General features: G+C 36.8%; 1 protein-coding gene across 1 annotated transcript in view; it reads left to right on the plus strand.

Moving 5' to 3' along the window:
- Positions 1-22,098, plus strand: part of PIK3C2G (phosphatidylinositol-4-phosphate 3-kinase catalytic subunit type 2 gamma) — a 333,489-nt gene extending 311,391 nt beyond the window's left edge. The window contains exons 31-32 of the mRNA XM_078450059.2: positions 6,318-6,443; positions 21,082-22,098. Coding sequence (XP_078306185.2) covers positions 6,318-6,443; positions 21,082-21,234 — 279 coding nt within the window. The 3' untranslated portion in view covers positions 21,235-22,098. The remainder of the gene's footprint in view (positions 1-6,317; positions 6,444-21,081) is intronic.
- Positions 22,099-22,988: the final 890 nt, after the last annotated feature.

Raw genomic sequence — 22,988 nt, forward strand, 5'->3', positions numbered from 1 at the left:
TAACTGCATCAAGTTGAGGATGAAAAATCTTTAATAGGTATGTAATAAGATGATCATGCCCATGAGTTTGTCATTTCTTTAAAAGTAAAAACTGTTTCAATCACTTTTCTGTGACCTCTTATAGACTATCCAAAGTGTTAGACACATGGTAGTTTGATTTTTGAATTGATTGTTTAAAAAATTACTGAAAATCACCTATTAGTGACAAGAATTCTATTAAAGGCTTAATTGGTGTGAAATGAAGCAGAAGACTATCCAATTTAATTCATGAGGACCTGAAATCATGCCACTCTATATTAACGAAAACACACAGAAAGATTAGAAAGATCATTTCACTATTTCTTTAACCAAAGCACTGAGCAAACCACATATCACAAGCACTTTTATTGTACTTTTGTATTTTTGTTGTGCATTGTCATTTTATAAAAAGACCCTCTTCATAGTAGCTAGCCTGGGTTTCAGTACTGCAATCTGGCAGGCACATAGAGGAGGAAAATGCTTTTTTATTATGTTATTTTGTTTCTGGCATAGACCTCAGGTTTTGATAGTCCTATCATATTTTAATCACCAGCAGTTGATTTCTACCAAAGCCTATATTATCACATGATGGGAAACATTTAAGTTAAAAAAAAATTTGATGGAAAATTCTCATAAATTATTCATCAAAAAGATAAGAACCTATTAAATACAATTAAGCTTTGAATTAATCTACAGAAGTTATTTTTAAACCATCTATCTTCATCACATTTCTGATAAAACTTGATGTAGAAGAGCTCTTAATTTGAATCTGGTAGTTTCCTTTGCATTCTTTGTAGAGACTCAATATATAGGGTAATGGTTAAGAGCATAAGTTTTAATAAAATATTTTCAATAAGATAAAGACAATCATACTGGCTCAAGGTTTTTTGTTTTTGTTATAATTTTTTTTAATGTTTATTTATTTTTGAGACAGAGAGAGACGGAGCATGAACAGGGGAGGGTCAGAGAGAGAGGGAGACACAGAATCCAAGGCAGGCTCCAGGCTCTGAGCTGTCAGCACAGAGCCTGATGCGGGGCTTGAACTCACGGATGGTGAGATCATTACCTGAGCCAAAATGGGATGCTTAACCGACTGAGCCACCCAGGTGCCCTTCAAGGTTTTTTAAGAGAGTGTTTTAAATAAAGCAAATACTCATTATGTGATAGCTATTATGATTATTATTACTATACATGAAAAATAAGTCTCTTCCCCATACACTTCTATGAAAATACTAAAGGGTGGTTGTCATACCCTGCAATGTGAAATGGTTTTATTTACTTAATAAATGGTTTATATTGTGCTTTCTTTTTATACCAACATGCTACTGCGTACTTTTTTTTCCTGAATTTTGATAAATTAACCATTTTTCAATATAGTTTTATTCTTTAAACCACAGAGACAAGAGAACTACCATTGAAAACCATTTTATTTATTTACTTACTCATTTATTTACAGAGACAACACAAGCAGCGGAGAGGCAGAAGGAGAGAGAGAATCAAGTGGGCTCCACACCCAGCACTGAGCCTGACCTAGGGGTCAACATGGGGCTGGATCTCACGACAATAAGATCATGACCCTGAGATCATGACCTGAGCCAAAATCAAGATTCAGATGCTTAACTGACTGAGTGACTCAGGTGCCCTACAATGAAAGCCATTTATTTTTTTTTTTGAAGTTTATTTTGAGAGAGAGAGAGAGAGTAAGGTAGGGCAGAGAGAGATGGAGAGACAGAATCCCAAGCAGGCTCCATGCTGCCTGCCCAGAGCCAGACACGGGGCTCAAACTCACAAACTGTGAGATCATGACCCAGCTGAAATCAAGAGTTGGATACTTAACTGACTGAGCCACCCAGGCGTCCATTTTAAATGTTGTGTGCAGGGGCACCTGGGTGGCCCAGTCGGATGAGCATCCAACTTCGGCTCAGGTCATGATCTCACAGTTCACAAATTCCAGCCCTGCCCTGGGCTCTGTGCTGACAGCTCAGAGCCTGGAGACTGCTTGTGATTCTGTCTCCCTCTCTCTTTTACCCCTCACCTGCTTGCACTCTGTCTCTCTCTCTCTCAAAAATAAATATTAAATTTTTTTTAAATATATACCTCATCCATTCAGTCATTTGATAACTATTTATTTAGTATTCACTATATGCCAAGCACTGTGTTAGGGACTGGATTTCTAGGAATGCTATGAAAGAAAGGCACACCTATGAAAAGGAAGAAAAGAATAATGTAAAGGGAAGCCAAATCTCAAGGGAGGATTTTACATTTTTCATTGGAGATTCAGAGACATATTAAAAGATTAGAATGAAGGAACTGAGGGTAGGGTTAGGGTAGTAGAGTAGTAACCAATGGAGCAAAGCCCAAGGGAAATGTGGAAGAAGCGTAAAACAGCAAGACGTGGGTTTCCTTTTTAAGGAATTTTAATGTCATAAGGGAGATAACATATACAAAACTTTTAAAAATGTAAAGAAAATATTTTAGGAAAATCTAGGATCTATAGAATCCAGAGTTAGGATGATTAACAAAAATTAATTTTAGATGACTTTACATCATCTTCTAGCACAGTAACAATATTAGCCAGAATTCTAGAAGAAAGTGATAGTAACACTGCCTGACTTCAATCCACTGGGAATATGAAAATCCTCTGGGCGATACAAGGAAACTTCTCATTGCTTAGACTGAGCATCAGACTAAGAACTCTGAATCTCCAAGCCTTATGACTCTTCAAGTAAAAGTGTTAAGTCTTTGTGAAGGTCTAAACTGCAACCAGAGTGAAAATCCTAGGTTAAGGCATTTAGACAAGTACAGGTTATTTAATCACTTTTAAAGTTAAATTTAGGGGCGCCTGGGTGGCTCAGTCGGTTAAGCGTCCAACTTCGGCTCAGGTCATGATCTCACAGTCTGTGAGTTCGAGCCCCGTGTCGGGCTCTGTGCTGGCAGCTCAGAGCCTAGAGCCTGCTTCAGATTCTGTGCCTCCCTCTCTCTTTGCCCCTCCCCTGCTCATGCTCTGTCTCTCTCTGTCTCAAAAATAAATAAAAACATTAAAAAATATTTTTTAAAACAAAGTTAAATTTAATTCATATAAACATCCGGGCAAAGGGTGAAATGAGAAGTACTGATAAGAACACAATTAGAGTTTTTTAAATAAATTAGCTGTGATGTTTAAGGATCAAGATACAGTACAAGAAAGAAAAAATAATAATATTGATAGGACAGCAGCTTTGGAAAACAAAACAAAACAAAAAACAAAAAGAATCTCTGAAAGACCTGAGAAATCAATGTCTGCATTGAAAGCTATTAAGGATATACTAAGTCCACTGCTGTTCAGATCTAATGCACTTCCGATTTTAAATTGAAACTTGTTCTGTTCTATTATCCTAAAACCTTCAGGATATTCAAGGACCTTGTCAAGGACATTAACTTGGAAACAGAAACCCAAACCTTTAGTTGCTAAATGCTTGGTGAAATCTGGTATGCAAAATATCTTTCCCCATCTGTGATTGGGAGTTTATTCTTCAGGCAATGGGGGAAAATCTTGAATGCCCTGAGAAGGAAAGTAACATGATCAAAGCAGCTTTACAGGAAAGTTAATTACAACATTGATATATGGAATGAATGAAGGAAAGAAGTGGAAAGACTGGGCCAAAAAAATCATTAAAATCTAGTTACAATAAGTTAGGAAATAAAGATCTGTGGTGGCGGATGTACTTGGGCAAACAGAGGATATTGATCTTGCTACGCTTGGATTTGAAAATCAGTAACAAGGGAGACCCTAGAGAAAATAAATGGTATTATTTTAATATAGCTTTAACAACCTCGAAAATTTTGTTTGGGAGTGTAAGGAAGGATAGACAACAGATTTTGGTTAGATTCTATATAAGTGTGCCAAGAAGATATCCGGATGGAAATATTCACAGGTCACTATGCTTGGATTCTAAGGATTAACTAGAGATTCTTTATTTGGGAGTCATCTAAACGGTTCTTAGTTAGGGTTAATTTGGTCCCCCAAATGATATTTAGCAATGTCTGGAAGGATGGTGCTATTGGAATCTGGTGGGTAGAGGTCAGTGATGCTGTTAAAATATCTGCAATGCACAGAACAACCTCCTACAACAAAGGATTATGTGGCCCAAATGTCAATAGTGCCAAGGTTAAGAACTCTGCTCATAAATGTCATAGTACATTAGGGATATCTTGTGCAATCAGTGCATATAGTATATTTATGTTTAATTTAAATTTAATTTATAGAAAATAAAAATAGTACCAAACATTTATCAGGTCTTACTCTATTTCACATTACATGGTTTGTCTTTTAAATGCTATAAGACGTATATCACCTTTATCCTCCTTCAACAGGTTAGGAAACAGATCCACTGAAAAGTTAAGATGCCTGCCAAAAGCCACATAGCTGGCAAATTTGGGGGCCCAGGTTGCAATCAAAAAGTCCATTTTCAGAACCATGATTCTAACCACTAAGCTGGAGCATACAGTGATTATAGGTGCAGTATCCTCAAACACCATGGCAGACAAGAGAGAATTACAGAGCAAAACATTACTCTCCCTTCATCCTTCTTACCAAACCAAACCACACCAAATCAAAAAAAGTAAAAGCACTCTCTAAAATATTAATAGCACTTCCTTTCTGCATCACCGAAGATTCCATTATCCCATTGAAACATTTCAGAGATTTTTATCCTGGAGGAGGTTTTCAATGGAGGAAAGAAACCTTGAGCTCTACCTGAAGTAGCAATTTTGACAATCTTAGCATTTTGACATATGGTGTATCCAGATGTATTATATCTAATTTGTGAGTAATAATAAAGTAAAAAATTTTCCTAATGTAATTTTCACCCTGTAAATTAGAACAGAGTAAAAATTAATACTATTATAATATATATCATATTTTCTTACTTTCCACTATGTTTTTTTGAGTGCCAAAGAAAGATATACAATTAAAGCTAATGACATTGGGGCACTGGATGTTAACATATAAATGTCATTGTGATTCAGAACAGTAAAATGTATTTGTTGAAAATTACCAACTTAATATTTAGAATATAGTCAACCAAATAAGAATTTAATTTCTCAAATTAGACTTTTAAATCATCCTCTTTAAATATAAATTACACATTTATCAAACTAACATTTATCAAACTAGATATTTGGAGTTCTAGTATGATTTATTCTCCATTTGGTCAAGATGATAAAGGTGAAACACATTTCTTTGAAGTTTGGTAGTTTCCAAGTTTTTGAAACAATGGACTTATTCCTCAAATGACTATTAAGAAATAAAAATATCCATAATAAGGAAAGGTGGAAAAGAAGAAGGAGAGAGTTCTGCAGCCAGAATGGGGAAGCTGGGAAGGGAGGAAGTTGGGAGGCCACTTAGGACGACCTGGGGACAGGGGGTCCAAAGATCTAGATATTTAACAACATTAATCTACCCATCAGGCAGTATTTTAGGCAACTTTAGAGACTCCATAGAACACAGTTTGAGGCGTGCCTGGGTGGCTCAGTTAGTTACACATGCAACTCTTGATTTTGGCTCAGGTCATAATCTCACAGATTGTGAGTTCAAGCCCGGCATTGGGCTCTGCACTGAGGGTGTGGAGCCTGCCTGGGATTGTGTCTCCCTCTCTCTCTGACCCTCCCCAGCTCAATCTATATTTCTCTCTCTCAAAATAAAAAAATAATAATAATAATAAAATAAAGAATATAGTTTGAAAGGGGTTATCCAATATATTTTAGGGTAATTTATAATAAAATTATCATAACTATCTTAAAATCTTTTAACTATATTAAAGTTGCAGGTCTAACTGATATATTAATTACATTCTGCTTTAAAATGTGATATTACATAATATGCATATACTTATCATTAAATGCTACCTTTTATTTTATGTGTTAAACTTGCATTTTTTAATTTTCAAGTGGTGGACAGTATCCTGAGGCACTTAATTCCTATCTCTGCCTGTGGTTTATATTTATCTCTTGACCATTTCTGTCAGAACTGCAAATTTATTTTCTACCATAAAAAACTAAAGTAAATTACATTTAATAAGCTTTTAAATATAGTTCTCTGACACAACACTTAATTTAAGATCGATGATTTTACTCTTTTACACTGTGCTTTGGGAATATTTTTGAGCAATGATGAATTTCTTTTGATTGTTCTCTTATTTTCTGGTAAACAGTACTGTAATAAATTTTGATCCTGCCTTTGGTCTCGATATTTAGTAGCTCTGTATTTGTTTTCTTTGATAGCAACACGCATTAATATTTATAACCATTTTCCTTTGCAGCATCTCCCAGATGGCTCTGCGCCCAGTGCACATGTTGAATTTTATCTTTTACCATATCCCAGTGAAGTTCGTAGGAGGAAAACAAAATCTGTTCCAAAATGTACCGACCCCACTTATAATGAAATTGTAAGTATGATTCATCTCTTGTCCGGTCGCTTTGTATTTTTCTTACCATTTTTCAGCTTAACAACCAAATATGGAAAATGTGCAGTAATTGGAAGCATTATTCCATAAAGGGAAGACATTTCACAAATTAGCCACTGTGCACTGATCACTGTTCTCGATGCTATGGGAACTGGAAAATACAGATTCTGCTTTCAAAGCATTTATGAACCGTTGGTTCCGGAAGATGGCGGCGTAGGAGGACGCGGGGCTCACAGCGCGTCCGGCCGATCACTTAGATTCCACCTACACCTGCCTAAAGAACCCAGAAAACCGCCAGAGGATTAGCAGAAGGGAGTCTCCGGAGTCAAGCACAGACTAGAGGCCCACGGAAGAGGGGCCCCTCCTGAAGTGGATCACCTAAGGAGAAGCGAGCTAAGCCTGCCCCTCCAGCCCCCGTGCACCTTGCCTACCCACCCCAGCTAATACGCCAGATCCCCAGCAACACAAGCCTGGCAGTGTGCAAGTAGCCCAGACGGGACACGCCACCCCACAGTGAATCCCGCCCCTAGGAGAGGGGAAGAGAAGGCACACACCAGTCTGACTGTGGCCCCAGCAGTGGGCTGGGGGCAGACATCGGGTCAGACTGCGGCCCCGCCCACTAACTCCAGTTATACACCACAGCACAGGGGAAGTGCACTGCAGGTCCTCACCACGCCAGGGACTCTCCAAAATGACCAAACGGAAGAATTCCCCTCAGAAGAATCTCCAGGAAATAACAACAGCTAATGAACTGATCAAAAAGGATTTAAATAATATAACAGAAAGTGAATTTAGAATAATAGTCATAAAATTAATCGCTGCGCTTGAAAACAGTATACAGGACAGCAGAGAATCTCTTGCCATAAAGATCGAGGGACTAAGGAACAGTCACGAGGAGTTGAAAAACGCTTTAAACGAAATGCAAAACAAAATGGAAACCACGATGGCTCGGCTTGAAGAGGCAGAGGAGAGAATAGGTGAACTAGAAGATAAAGTTATGGAGAAAGAGGAAGCTGAAAGAAAGAGAGATAAAAAAATCCAGGAGTATGAGGGGAAAATTAGAGAACTAAGTGATACACTAAAAAAAAATAATATACGCATAATTGGTATCCCAGAGGAGGAAGAGAGAGGGAAAGGTGCTGAAGGGGTACTTGAACAAATTATAGCTGAGAACTTCCCTGAACTGGGGAAGGAAAAAGGCATTGAAATCCAAGAGGCACAGAGAACTCCCTTCAGACATAACTTGAATCGATCTTCTGCACGACATATCATAGTGAAACTGGCAAAATACAAGGATAAAGAGAAAATTCTGAAAGCAGCAAGGGATAAACGTGCCCTCACATATAAAGGGAGACCTATAAGACTCGTGACTGATCTCTCCTTTGAAACTTGGCAGGCCAGAAAGGCTTGGCACGATATCTACAGTGTGCTAAACAGAAAAAATATGCAGCCGAGAATCCTGTATCCAGCAAGTCTGTCATTTAGAATAGAAGGAGAGATAAAGGTCTTCCCAAACAAACAAAAACTGAAGGAATTTGTCACCACGAAACCAGCCCTACAAGAGATCCTAAGGGGGATCCTGTGAGACAAAGTACCAGAGACATCACTACAAGCATAAAACATACAGACATCACAATGACTCTAAACCCATATCTTTCTATAATAACACTGAATGTAAATAGATTAAATGCGCCAACTAAAAGACATAGGGTATCAGAATGGATAAAAAAACAAGACCCATCTATTTGCTGTCTACAAGAGACTCATTTTCGATCTGAGGACACCTTTAGATTGAGAGTGAGGGGATGGAGAACTATTTATCATGCTCCTGGAAGCCAAAAGAAAGCTGGAGTAGCCATACTTATATCAGACAAACTAGACTTTAAATTAAAGGCTGTAACAAGAGATGAAGAAGGACATTATATAATAATCACAGGGTCTATCCACCAGGAAGAGCTAACTATTATAAATGTCTATGCGCCAAATACCCGAGCCCCCAGATATATAAAACAATTACTCATAAACATAAGCAACCTTATTGATAAGAATGTGGTCATCGCAGGGGACTTTAACACCCCACTTACAGAAATGGATAGATCATCTAGACACACAGTCAATAAAGAAACAAGGGCCCTGAATGATACATTGGATCAGATGGACTTGACAGATATATTTAGAACTCTGCATCCCAAAGCAACAGAATATACTTTCTTCTCGAGTGCACATGGAACATTCTCCAAGATAGATCATATACTGGGTCACAAAACAGCCCTTCATAAGTTTACAAGAATTGAAATTATACCATGCATACTTTCAGACCACAATGCTATGAAGCTTGAAATCAACCACAGGAAAAAGTCTGGAAAACCTCCAAAAGCATGGAGGTTAAAGAACACCCTACTAACGAATGAGTGGGTCAACCAGGCAATTAGAGAAGAAATTAAAATATATATGGAAACAAACGAAAATGAAAATACAACAATCCAAACGCTTTGGGATGCAGCGAAGGCAGTCCTGAGAGGAAAATACATTGCAATCCAGGCCTATCTCAAGAAACAAGAAAAATCCCAAATACAAAACCTAACAGCACACCTAAAGGAAATAGAAGCAGAACAGCAAAGGCAGCCTAAACCCAGCAGAAGAAGAGAAATAATAAAGATCAGAGCAGAAATAAACAATATAGAATCTAAAAAAACTGTAGAGCAGATCAACGAAACCAAGAGTTGGTTTTTTGAAAAAATAAACAAAATTGACAAACCTCTAGCCAGGCTTCTCAAAAAGAAAAGGGAGATGACCCAAATAGATAAAATCATGAATGAAAATGGAATGATTACAACCAATCCCTCAGAGATACAAACAAGTATCAGGGAATACTATGAAAAATTATATGCCAGCAAATTGGACAACCTGGAAGAAATGGACAAATTTCTAAACACCCACACTCTTCCAAAACTCAATCAGGAGGAAATAGAAAGCTTGAACAGACCCATAACCAGCGAAGAAATTGAATCGGTTATCAAAAATCTCCCAACAAATAAGAGTCCAGGACCAGATGGCTTCCCAGGGGAGTTCTACCAGACATTTAAAGCAGAGATAATACCTATCCTTCTCAAGCTATTCCAAGAAATAGAAAGGGAAGGAAAACTTCCAGACTCATTCTATGAAGCCAGTATTACTTTGATTCCTAAACCAGACAGAGACCCAGTAAAAAAAGAGAACTACAGGCCAATATCCCTGATGAATATGGATGCAAAAATTCTCAATAAGATACTAGCAAATCGAATTCAACAGCATATAAAAAGAATTATTCACCATGATCAAGTGGGATTCATTCCTGGGATGCAGGGCTGGTTCAACATTCGCAAATCAATCAACGTGATACATCACATTAATAAAAGAAAAGATAAGAACCATATGATCCTGTCAATCGATGCAGAAAAGGCCTTTGACAAAATCCAGCACCCTTTCTTAATAAAAACCCTTGAGAAAGTCGGGATAGGAGGAACATACTTAAACATCATAAAAGCCATTTATGAAAAGCCCACAGCTAACATCATCCTCAACGGGGAAAAACTGAGAGCTTTATCCCTGAGATCAGGAACACGACAGGGATGCCCACTGTCACCGCTGCTGTTTAATATAGTGCTGGAAGTTCTAGCCTCAGCAATCAGACAACAAAAGGAAATCAAAGGCATCAAAATTGGCAAAGATGAAGTCAAGCTTTCGCTTTTTGCAGATGACATGATATTATACATGGAAAATCCGATAGACTCCACCAAAAGTCTGCTAGAACTGATACATGAATTCAGCAAAGTGGCAGGATACAAATTCAATGTGCAGAAATCAGTTGCATTCTTATACACTAACAATGAAGCAACAGAAAGACAAATGAAGAAACTGATCCCATTCACAATTGCACCAAGAAGCATAAAATACCTAGGAATAAATCTAACCAAAGATGTAAAAGATCTGTATGCTGAAAACTATAGAAAGCTTATGCAGGTAATTGAAGAAGATATAAAGAAATGGAAAGACATTCCCTGCTCATGGATTGGAAGAATAAATATTGTCAAAATGTCAATACTACCCAAAGCTATCTACACATTCAATGCAATCCCAATCAAAATTGCACCAGCATTCTTCTCGAAACTAGAACAAGCAATCCTAAAATTCATATGGAACCACAAAAGGCCCCGAATAGCCAAAGTAATTTTGAAGAAGAAGACCAAAGCAGGAGGCATCACAATCCCAGACTTTAGCCTCTACTACAAAGCTGTCATCATTAAGACGGCATGGTATTGGCATAAAAACAGACACATAGACCAATGGAATAGAATAGAAACCCCAGAACTAGACCCACAAACGTATGGCCAACTCATCTTTGACAAAGCAGGAAAGAACATCCAATGGAAAAAAGACAGTCTCTTTAACAAATGGTGCTGGGAGAACTGGACAGCAACATGCAGAAGGTTGAAACTAGACCACTTTCTCACACCATTCACAAAAATAAACTCAAAATGGATAAAGGACCTGAATGTGAGACAGGAAACCATCAAAACCTTAGAGGAGAAAGCAGGAAAAGACCTCTCTGACCTCAGCCGTAGCAATCTCTTACTCGGCACATCCCCAAAGGCAAGGGAATTAAAAGCAAAAGTGAATTACTGGGACCTTATGAAGATAAAAAGCTTCTGCACAGCAAAGGAAACAACCAACAAAACTAAAAGGCAACCAACGGAATGGGAAAAGATATTTGCAAATGACACATCGGACAAAGGGCTAGTATCCAAAATCTATAAAGAGCTCATCAAACTCCACACCCGAAAAACAAATAACCCAGTGAAGAAATGGGCAGAAAACATGAATAGACACTTCTCTAAAGAAGACATCCGGATGGCCAACAGGCACATGAAAAGATGTTCAACGTCGCTCCTTATCAGGGAAATACAAATCAAAACCACACTCAGATACCACCTCACGCCAGTCAGAGTGGCCAAAATGAACAAATCAGGAGACTATAGATGCTGGAGAGGCTGTGGAGAAACAGGAACCCTCTTGCACTGTTGGTGGGAATGCAAATTGGTGCAGCCGCTCTGGAAAGCAGTGTGGAGGTTCCTCAGAAAATTAAAAATAGACCTACCCTATGACCCAGCAATAGCACTGCTAGGAATTTATCCAAGGGATACAGGAGTACTGATGCATAGGGGCACCTGTACCCCAATGTTTATAGCGGCACTCTCAACAATAGCCAAATTATGGAAAGAGCCTAAATGTCCATCAACTGATGAATGGATAAAGAAATTGTGGTTTATATACACAATGGAATACTACGTGGCAATGAGAAAAAATGAAATATGGCCTTTTGTAGCAACATGGATGGAACTGGAGAGTGTGATGCTAAGTGAAATAAGCCATACAGAGAAAGACAGATACCATATGGTTTCACTCTTATGTGGATCCTGAGAAACATAACAGAAACCCATGGGGGAGGGGAAGGGAAAAAAAGAGGTTAGAGTGGGAGAGAGCCAAAGCATAAGAGACTCTTAAAAACTGAGAACAAACTGAGGGTTGATGGGGGGTGGGAGGGAGGGGAGGGTGGGTGATGGGTATTGAGGAGGGCACCTTTTGGGATGAGCACTGGGTGTTGTATGGAAACCAATTTGACAGTAAATTTCATATATTAAAAAATAAAAAAAAAAGAAAGATAATAAAGATAAATAAACTCATTAATGAACAGTAAAAAAAAAAAAAAAGCATTTATGAACCAATTTTCAAATTTTGGCTATCCTCCAGCAAGAGCCCACGATGGCATTTGTTTTGCCTAACATTATCCCTGACTTCATCTTATTTTCTCTAACCTTATTTTCCCTTACCTGGTTTTCTTTACCTAATAACTTTATCATAGTATATCCTGTGTATAACAATAAACTTCATAAAATCTCCTTTGAAAAAATGAAAAACAATAAACAAGTACAAACCACCAATAAAATTAATTTATATTATATATAGCTCTCTAATTCACGTGTATTTCACAATTTGAATATCCAAACCCTTAACTTCTTTCTGAGGCAAACCCCACATTTATTCTCCTGACTCCATCCCTTCTCATCTCCTCTGTACCTTGCTCGGATGTTAATTTGTTTGCCTTTCTTAAGGCTACTTCATCCACTGGTTAGGTCAGAAATTTTAAAAAAACAAAACAAACTCCTGAACTCAGCCTTTCTAAAGCACCCACATTTTCTTTCCCTCCCTATTGCCTCCAAACTTTTGCAAAAGTAACTCACATTTCCTGCTCTCACTTCATCACTTCCTTTTCATTCTTTAATCCTTTGCAGTGTGGATTTTGAACTTAAAGATGCTGCTTTATTAAGAGTGACATCAGTAGACTCCTAATTGCTCAATGAGCCTAATGAACCCTTAGGTTCTACTCTCCTGAACGTTTCTACAGCCACACTGCCAACTGCACCCTCTTTTTGACACCCCCCTTTTGCTTGAGTCTTACCTCTTCTGAACTCCCTCCATCTTCTCTAACCACTCATTTAATTTTGTTCTTTGCCATTCTTCCTCTGAAAAATATTCTTGTTTGCTGTTCCATGATCTACCCTCATTTCCTCTTGATAGATAGTCTCAAAATTATCTTATATACCTAAAAATTTTCATTTAACACCTCTCTGTAAGTTGCATCTACATCTATTCCTCAAGCCTTGGCTTCTGCCTTAAATTTTTGACCTTCTGTACTCTGCCTGATTACTAAAGAGCTCCATTTGAATGTCTCCTAGGCACTTTTAAACCAGAGTTCCCTCCTCTGTTTCCCATCTTAAAAGATATCTTCTAATGACACTTCCCTCTCTCTCACTACTTTTCCAACTAATCCCCAAGTTTTGTCATTTTAAAAGTTTTTTATATGTACAGCCACCTGCCTCTTAAACCCATCACCTTCTGTCTGCCCCATCCCTGCTTCTTTGTTTGAGGTCCCTGTGACTTTGGCTACTATAGAATAGCCTCCTATCTGCCTCTTGTGTTTTTCAATCAAATCATTCACATTTCTACCTAAGGTGTCTTTCAAAAGCCAGTCATATTTATTTTTTCTACTATTTAAATTCCTTTTGAAAGTTCCTCATTAGGGGCGCCTGGGTGGTTTGGTCGGTTAAGCGTCCGACTTCGGCTCAGGTCATGATCTCACGGTCCATGAGTTCAAGCCCCGCGTCGGGCTCTGTGCTGACAGCTCAGAGCCTGGGGCCTGTTTCAGATTCTGTGTCTCCCTCTCTCTCTGCCCCTCCCCTGTTCATGCTCTGTCTCTCTCTGTCTCAAAAATAAAAATAAACGTTAAAAAAAAATTTAAAAAAAAAAGTTCCTCATTGCCTCATGGATTATGTATCATCCCTATATACTTTTAAAAAGATTGTTTGGGGGTGCCTGGGTGGCTCAGTTGGTTGGGCATCTGACTCTTGGTTCCCCTCAGGCCATGATCTTACAGTTTGTGGGTTCAATCCCCACCTCGAGCTCAGTACTGATGATGCAGAGCCTGTTTGGTATTCTCTCTCTCCCACTCTCTCTCTCTCTCTGCCCCTCCTCTGCACACTCGTTCTCTCTCTCAATAAATAAACTAAAAAAAATTGTTTTGAGATCATTGTAAATTCACAGGCAGTTGGAAGAAATAATACAGAGAGAATTCAAATAACCTTTTGCTACTCTCTCCCAATGGTAACATTTTGCATGACTAGAGTACAGTATCACAACCAGGAAACTGACATTGATTACAATTCACTGACCTTATTGAGATTTTGCCAGTTTTACATGTGTTCTTATGCATTTTGTTGTATTTAGTTCTATGCATTTTTATTTTCATTCCAATTGGTTCTATGCATTTTTATTACATGTATAAATTTGTGTGACCATCACCCCATCAAGGTCCAGAACAGTTCCATCACAAAGACCCTTGGTGCTACTCTATTATAGCCACAGACACATCCCTCTAATGCCCACTCCCCCATCACTGTCTACTAGTAATCTCACCATCTTTATAATTTTGTTATTTCAAATGTTATAGAAATGGAATCATGCAGTTTGTAACACTTTGAGACTAACATTTTTCTCTCACCATAATGCCCTAGCAATCTATCCAAGTAGCTGCATGTCTCAATAGTTTTCTTTTCACCACTGAGTAGTAGTCATGGTATGGAAGTATAACATTTTCCTTAACTGTTCACCCATTAAAGGACATCTGGGTTATTTTTGGCTTGGGCTATTGCAAACAAAGCAGTTGTGAACATTGACGGATAAGTTTCTGTGCAAACATAAGTTGTAACTTCTCATAGATAACCGCTCAAGATGTAATTACTGGAATATATGGTAATGGCATATTAGGTTTAAAAAAAAAAAAAGAAAGAACTTGCCATACTCTTTTTCTATACCATTTTATACTCCTACCAGTAATGCATCCAGTTTTCTCTGCATCTATGCCAGCTATTTTTTAATTTTAGTCCTTTTGATAGGTATTGAGTGTGCCTCATTGTGGTTTTAATTTGCACTTACCTAATAACTAATGATGCTGAACTTCTTGTCATGTGCCTATTTACCATCCTCTTTAGTGATAGGTTTCTGCATGTCTTTGCTCATTTGCTAATTGAGTAGTTTGTATTTTTGCTGCTGAGTTTTGAGAGTTCTTTATATATTATGGATAGTAGTCCTTTGTCAAATAAGTGGCTTGCAAATATTTTCTACCTGTCTTCCATGACTACTTTTCATCCTCTTCTCAGGGTCTTTCAAATTAAAAGTTTTAATTTTGATTTTGTACAAGTTATCAATTTTTCCTTTTTTGGCTGCATATGTGGTGGCAAATCTAAGAACTCTTCACCTAGCACTAGTCCTAAATATTTTCTCTTCTAGTTTTCCTGTTTTCTAGTTTTACATTTTATATTTAAGCCCATTATTTATTGTGAGTTAATTTTTGAATGAAGTATGGGGTTTAGGTTGGAGTTCATTTTGTTGTTGTTGTTGTTTTAACCTATTAATGCCAATTACTCAAGCATCATTTATTGAAAAAGCAATCCACCAAATGTCTTTGTAACTTTGTCAAAAATAAGTCAGAGGGCTCCTGGGTGGCTCAGTCGGTTAAGCATTTGATTTCAGCTCAGGTCATGATTTCTCACAGTTCATGTGTTTGAGCCTCATGCTCAGCCAGTTAAGCATCCAGCTTCAACTAAGATCATGACCTCATGGTTTGTGGGTTCCAGCCCTGTGTCGGGCTCCTCTGACAGTGCAGCACCTGCTTAGGATTCTCTTTCTCTCCTTCTCTCTCTGCCCTTTCCTGACTTGTGCTTTCTCTCTCTCTCAAAATTAATGAATAAACTTAAAAAAATAGGTCAGGAATATATGTGTGCTCATTACCTTTTATTTCCTCACACCTAATCCTATTGTCAGGTCACATAAGACAGCTTGTCATTCCCTGAACAATCCTTAGGACCTCTGTGATGGAGCTCGTTCCCTTCACCCTTTCTGCTCTTCCCTGTCAACTTTGAAGCTTACCTCAAATGTGGATTCTGGGAACTACTCCCTCCTAGACTCTTATGCCACACTTGCCTCTTTTACTTAGTTCTACATGCTTTTTTTCTTCTAGTATATTGTAAATTTCTTGAGGGCAAAGGAAATACCTTTTTGTTTTTTGTGTTTTTTTTAATATCTTTAAAATTTAGCTGTTTCTAAAAAGATTTATGGAATTTAATATTTGGGGTAGTTTTATAAGTGATGCTTTATATGGATGTGTAAAAATGCATATATATTTATACATATAATTTAGTAAGGAAAGATCTTCTGAAATTTTATTATTTATCATGATATCAGCAGCTAGAGATATACTCTCCCAATAGTAGATCATTTGTTTCCATATGTTTTCAGTACAAGACCCCCTACATGAATATCAAGAAATTTCTCTAGACTTAATGCTATACTTCAGCATTTGTAAGCCAAGGAGGGACATAAGGACAAAAAGCCACTGACAATTCAGGAGTTTAAATTAACTTGTGTTTTATTTATTTCAAGCAATATTTTAAAGCAATATTTTTAAATAGCAAATACACATGCATGGAGATTATTTTATATTGCTTATTATTTCCATAAGTTTTCTGATGGCTTGCAATAATTCTGGGTCCTCCCACATTCGTGGCCCATTGATTAGAAATCACTGCAATGCTTTTTTCGTCAGCCAGTACTTGTAGCTTGGACACACTGTTTATAAATTCTAAACACTTTTAAAATTGTTTGGAAACTTTTAAAATTATTTCAACAATAGTCCATAGTCCATGCCTAGTACACTCTGATTTCTACATAACTCAAATAAGCAGAAATGTTAATTAATATGTGGATAAGTGACTATTTTAATAGTAATGATCATCATATAAACAAGTTTGGTGGGGAAGCTGGTTGAATTTAGAAAGTGATGAGAATAAAAAGAAGACAACATTTTAATTTTTCTCCTGTTTTGTTCTGTGTCTTGTATCAATACAAGAATAGTTATAAGAAATGCCAAAAAAAGTACACCGGTTTTAACTCTGGTTTTACTTTCTCTTGCCCTCTACTGTGCTGCTGTAGGCCTCATCTCTGTGCCAAACCCCTCAAATATTTCTGGGCACCCTCAGCAACAATTTACATGTTTTCTCGGAAGCCCAGAAAATTATCACATGGCATCCACCTCGTTTTTAACTTGTCCCCTGCTTTGCTTCCCAAATACTGCTACATCAACCACTCAGTATGGCTGGGATTTCTTAAACTGCCGAAGCCACGCAATGTTCTGGGAAGTGGGAGAGAATGACCTCACTCCCCTTTTTATATAAATCTCTTAAAGGAATACAAAGTGCATATTACATTGCATCACCAATGTCTTACAAAGGTTTTCATGAAAATAATTATTTCCATTTTTATTCATAGTTCTCTCTTTCCCCCTAATACCCAGACTGAGAAAGGCTGGGTCAGGGACACTGCCAAGGGTCCCTTTTATATCCACCCTTTAGATACTAAACTTTCTTTGATACAGGGCCAAACTTGTCTATTTGACACTTCCCAGAGTGATTCCCAACAGACTTTGCCAGCAGTCTCCCTGAAAATCCCTATCATGTATAGATCCCTGTTGTAGACATGACTGGACTGGAGGTGGGTGGGGCTGGCAGTAAGCATGCTCACAAACTGCCCTTCAGCTTTTAAGACACAGAGCTGGGATCCTGGCGCTAATGCCCTTGCTCTTTTTCACTCTGTTACCTTTGGCATGTGGTTAAAAACCATCATTTTTTGCAATGATTCATTAGAAAAACAGATCGTATTTTAGGGCACAATTATATTGTTATAGCCAATGCATATTGTACATTGTATTCCTTTCTTAGGTACTATTCTGTTATAAAGTATAAAGGGGAAATTAGAACAGAACAGGAACATTCTACATGTTTCACAGATCTTAAAATATCTTGCGGAATGTGAATGATTATCTAGCATAGCAGTAAGTGTATGGTACACTCAGTAAGTCATAGCTATGGTTATCTGTAACATCCTCTCGTTTGATATTCATAACATGATGAAAACTCGATTTGTAAATGAAGACATTGAGACCTTGATGTCAAACATTTCGACCAGGGTCCAGCTACTAGTTTTCAAGTCCAAAACTGCCAGATTCCTAAACTCATACCGACCCCACTAAGTTATGCCGTTGGTCCCTTCCTCCCACACCCACAGAGTTTTCCTGTTCTCACTTATTTTGAACTCTCCTTTTCATTATCCTGCCTCCTTGCTCCCCTTACCACCAGTAGTAGACACATTTTGGTTTCCATGTTCTTGTTCTTCCACTGAAGTCACGCTAAACACACTTCAGAATTATTTACTATGCCCTCAGGGCAAATAACATATGGTGAGTGCTTGTATACAAGTTAACAGATATTAATTACCCTAAACAAGGTTTTTTTTCTGTTTGATGCGATAATTTAAAGCCTACAAATTCAGTATTTGTCAGAAGGCAATGAAGACCTGGCTCATGTCTATAAGTAAAAAGTATCATAAAGTTAAACGGAAAGAGCTGTGCATTTTGGTTCTGTTTATGTGAAGACAGAATATTCATATTAAATCATTTGGTGAAAAAGTCTCAAAGAATATAATCATCTGCATACTTCTCTAGCATTAACCACTAATTAGTCATTGCGCGGTAAGAATAGAAATAAGAAATAAGGCCTACAGCTTATTTTTTTCTTTATTTTTTAAGTTTTTATTTAAACTCCACTTAGTTAACATACAGAGTAATATTAGTTTCTGGTGTATAATATTCAACACTTCTATACATCACCCAGTGCTCATCACAACAAATAAGAGTGCTTTTTTTTTTTTAACAATGTTATGGATACAGTAAAGCAATTAAAATAGATCTATATTATCTATGATGTATAATGATTGCATGTTTATAAAACTTGAGTTACTTTTAAGAAAATAACTTTTGCCTAATGAAGCACAAGGTGGGGGGGGGGGGGAAGTAAGGTAATGTAACCTCTAGAGTTCAAATGTTTGTATTTTAACCAGAAAGGCAATTAATTCTTAAAGTCATTTTTTGAGAATTTCAACTTGCCAAATACCAGGGAGGCTCATTTCTGTCTGGAACTGTTTTCTCCAGTTAACTAATGCAAAATAGCAAGAAACAGCTGTTCCTTTTTGTGTATTTGATGGATCTTTCTCAGCTATAATTTATTAGTGTTCAATAGGTACCAGGTTTTGTTGTAAGGCTTACATTCATTATCTCACTTATTCTCCCCACAGTGCTAAAAGGCAAATATTATTATCACCATTATTATTATGCAAATGAAAAAACATATAGATGACCATAAATGCATACAAATTATTATGTCATAGAAATTTGTATCTTTAGAGCTTATTTATATGATTCACAGAGTTCTTAAGCCAGACTTTTGCAAAGCCCTAATAATTAGGTTTATTCCATTTTTCTATTTCACATACAGTCACACTTTAAGGGCCCCTTCATCTATTTTCTCTGTAAAATAAATGAGTTTATCTGCTGAAAGTATTGTGGAGAAGAAAATGGAAGATAGTTTAAACAGTTCAAAATAGCCACTGTGGAGAAAAAAAAAAGGAGCTTACTCTATAGTCCTGGAAAGATAAGAGTTCAGGAGGAGATGTGGCTCACAGAGTCTATGCTGGGCATCCCATTGCTGGTAATGAAGAATAATTAATGTAATTGCGTTTTGAGATTTTTAAGGCAGCGCTTAAACTCCTTTACTATCTCAGGGGAACTCAATAAGTGAAATGGAATAATCTGAATCAGCAGTCCTAAGAAACTGAAAAGATAATATTCTGTTTGGAATGAGAATAGGATTCTAGAAGAGGAGGTAGCCAGGAGCTGTCACATGAAGCAGGGTAGACTGGATTAACCTGTTATATCACATCTCATGTCCCTTGATTAAATTGTTTATTTGATAAGGAAATCATTGTTCAGAACAGCTAAAAGATGGCTCTTGAATGGAACTTCATCAATAACTTCATGGGTTCATAAATGGTAGACAAATGCAATGTGATGGACCAGAAACCATATCCATATACACTGAGGAGACCTCCCAACTGACTGAAAGGGTTTCCCCCACTTCTTTTTTGTACATATAGAGAACACTTTATTTCTATCTTGTAGCTTGGCTATAAAAAGCAAGCAAGTTTGTAGTAGCATATGAAACTCCTTTTCTAAATGTGTTCTGAGGAGTTTCCTTGACAACCATGTTAGGTTTATACACAGGTCTCCCCTCCCTTTATGATGGGTAACTAATTTCTCGATAGTACTACACTTCTGAAGTTTCTTTACTACTGTAGGCACCCAGTGGTAATGCCCATGATTTACTTCCTGGAAATTATAACACACAGTTGAACAGATCCCTTTTTAGAAACTAGTTATATGACTAGCAAGTGAAAAAGAGCAAGACACAAAACTGTACATACAGCATAATTACAGCTCAGTTCTTAAAAAGTAATTATATATAGAAAAAATAAACATCAAAATATTAACTGTAATTATCTCCCAATGGTGGAAATATAGATTTTCCTTTTTTTGTTTCATCCATATTTTATTTAATAAGCATGTGTTTTCATAATTAAAAATTAAACAATTTTAAATAAATTAAAGTTAGCATAGAATTAATTCTTCCCATGTAGAAGGAAATATTGTTGTACTGCACTAAATTAACACAAGGAAATCATGGAGATTGGCCTGCTCTCCTCATTAGTCTTCAACAAAGAAAGATAATGTTCAAGGTCCCATGTGGCACAATAAATTCAAGGACAGTTAAAAGGTGATGTATTTAAATTTCCTCCTAGAGAATAATTTACAGTCATATTAAATTTGGGATGGACAATTATTAATGGAATCAGAATAAATTCTAAACTTCTTAGAGAAATATTCTGTCATTAAACTCCATTATGTTAAGAGAACCTTTAGCTTTCCAGAATTACAGTTAGAAATGAAAGATCCTACATTAACATATCTGTGGCAAGCTAAATGATATTAACAGCTAAATATTTTTATTAAAAGCAATATTTTTTAAAAAGCGCATTTAAGCATATCTGATTTATATTTTCATTATTCTCTTTTCAGGTGGTGTATGATGAAGTCACAGAGCTCCAAGGACATGTTTTAATGCTTATTGTGAAAAGCAAAAGCATATTTGTGGGAGCAATTAACATCCAACTTTATACTGTCCCACTCAATGAAGAAAAATGGTATCCACTAGGAAACTGTATAATTTGACCATTTCTATCAATGAATGCATTATTCAGTAACTACCTATATCTTTTTCCACTTCTGGGCCTCTTTGTCACTAGAGCAGGACATTTTTGTTGTCAAAGGTAGCATAGTGTATCAAGGACACCCAAAACAAAGACATCAGAATTAGTCTGTTAGAGTTATATATTCTCTACTTGTGTTTCATTGTTTTCTTAGAATCTTTTCTCCTTAACAAAGTGCCAATTTATTGTGTAAAATAAAAGAACACCTAATTTTAATATATCTTTTAAATCAAACACATGCTCACATTTTTTAATTGTGTGCCTACTGTTAAAAGCAACACTCTGACTGTAGTTTCCAAGAAATATGGCCATAAATCTCATCAATTAATTTAAGATCTAAGTATATCTGTAACAGATTTTTAACTTTGAAGTAAATATACATACCTGCATACTGACTTATAATCCTATTTATCGAGGGAATTAGTAAGCTCCAGCAGAATGATTTATTATTTTCTATCAGAAAAACAAAGGACAAATGCCTGAAATTCTTAAATCCAATTTTTGGAAGAAACTTCTTTGCAGTTTCTTGCCTTTTTCTATGCCAATCAATTAATCATCATTGGATTTCACCCAACCAGAGGCATGATCACATTTTTAAATTTCATTATCCCTTAACTCCACGATGTCAAACTCTGAAACTCTCCCCTCTGATCAAAACCTCTTCTCTTTGCACATCAAGAATTTCTCTAACTTCTGAAGCTACTTGTGTACTCATCATGACTTGAGTAGACAATCCTACGGATTTCTACCTACAAAGTAGGTACAACTCAAAGCACTATGCTACATTCTTTAAGAGAACAAAATAGGAGTTTGGGTTTTTTTTATCCCTGCCATTTAAATTACTTAAAAAAGTTAAATTCTTGCTTTTTTTTCAATGCTTCACTGTGAATGAATAAAAAAGTAATTTAAGCTCTTAGATATGGTCATCTACATAACCATGTAAACACATAAAGGACTGTAAAATTTATTCATTGAAAACATTTGAGTGCCAGCCTACAGCAGGCAGAAAGTCAATGCAGATGACCGCACTGAAAGGAAAAGTGACTCTGACACAACAGCAGGGCATAAGCAACACATGTAGGATACTCTCCTGAAGTGCCAGGTTCTGGTGAACAGGGACTGCACTGCAGGGAACTCCAGGATTTCTTCAATGTAAAGTCACTTTCAAGAGCAGAAAACATAGTTGACCTTCTTAACACAGAGAAACAGACACAGAAAGGAGGGAAAATGAGAAGACAAAGAAATTTATCCCAAATGAAAGAATAGGACTAGGCTATAGCCAGAGATCTAAGCAAAATAGCTATAAGTAACATGCCTGATAGAGAATTTAAAGTAATTATAATGAGGATACTTACTGGACTTGAGAAAAAAGTGGAAGACATGAGTGAGACCCTTAACACAGAGATAAGAAATAACATAGTAGAGATAAAGTGCTCAATAAACAAAATGAAACATGCTTGTTGGAATGAACAGGACCTAGTGACCTAGAAGATAGAATAATGGAAAGTAATCAAGCTAAACAAAAGACAGAAAAGATTATGCAAATAAGAATAGGCTTAGGGAACTCAGTGACACCACCAATGTAAAAACATTCAAATTATAGAAATCCGAGAAGAAGACAAAGAGAGGGGAGCAGAAATTTATTTGAATAAATGATAGCTGAAAACTTTCTTAATCTAGGGAAGGAAACAGATATCCATATCCAGGAGGCACAGA

The sequence above is a fragment of the Panthera onca genome, chromosome B4 (assembly GCF_046562875.1).
Source record: "Panthera onca isolate mPanOnc1 chromosome B4, mPanOnc1 haplotype 2, whole genome shotgun sequence".
NCBI classification, from domain to species: Eukaryota; Metazoa; Chordata; class Mammalia; order Carnivora; family Felidae; genus Panthera; species Panthera onca.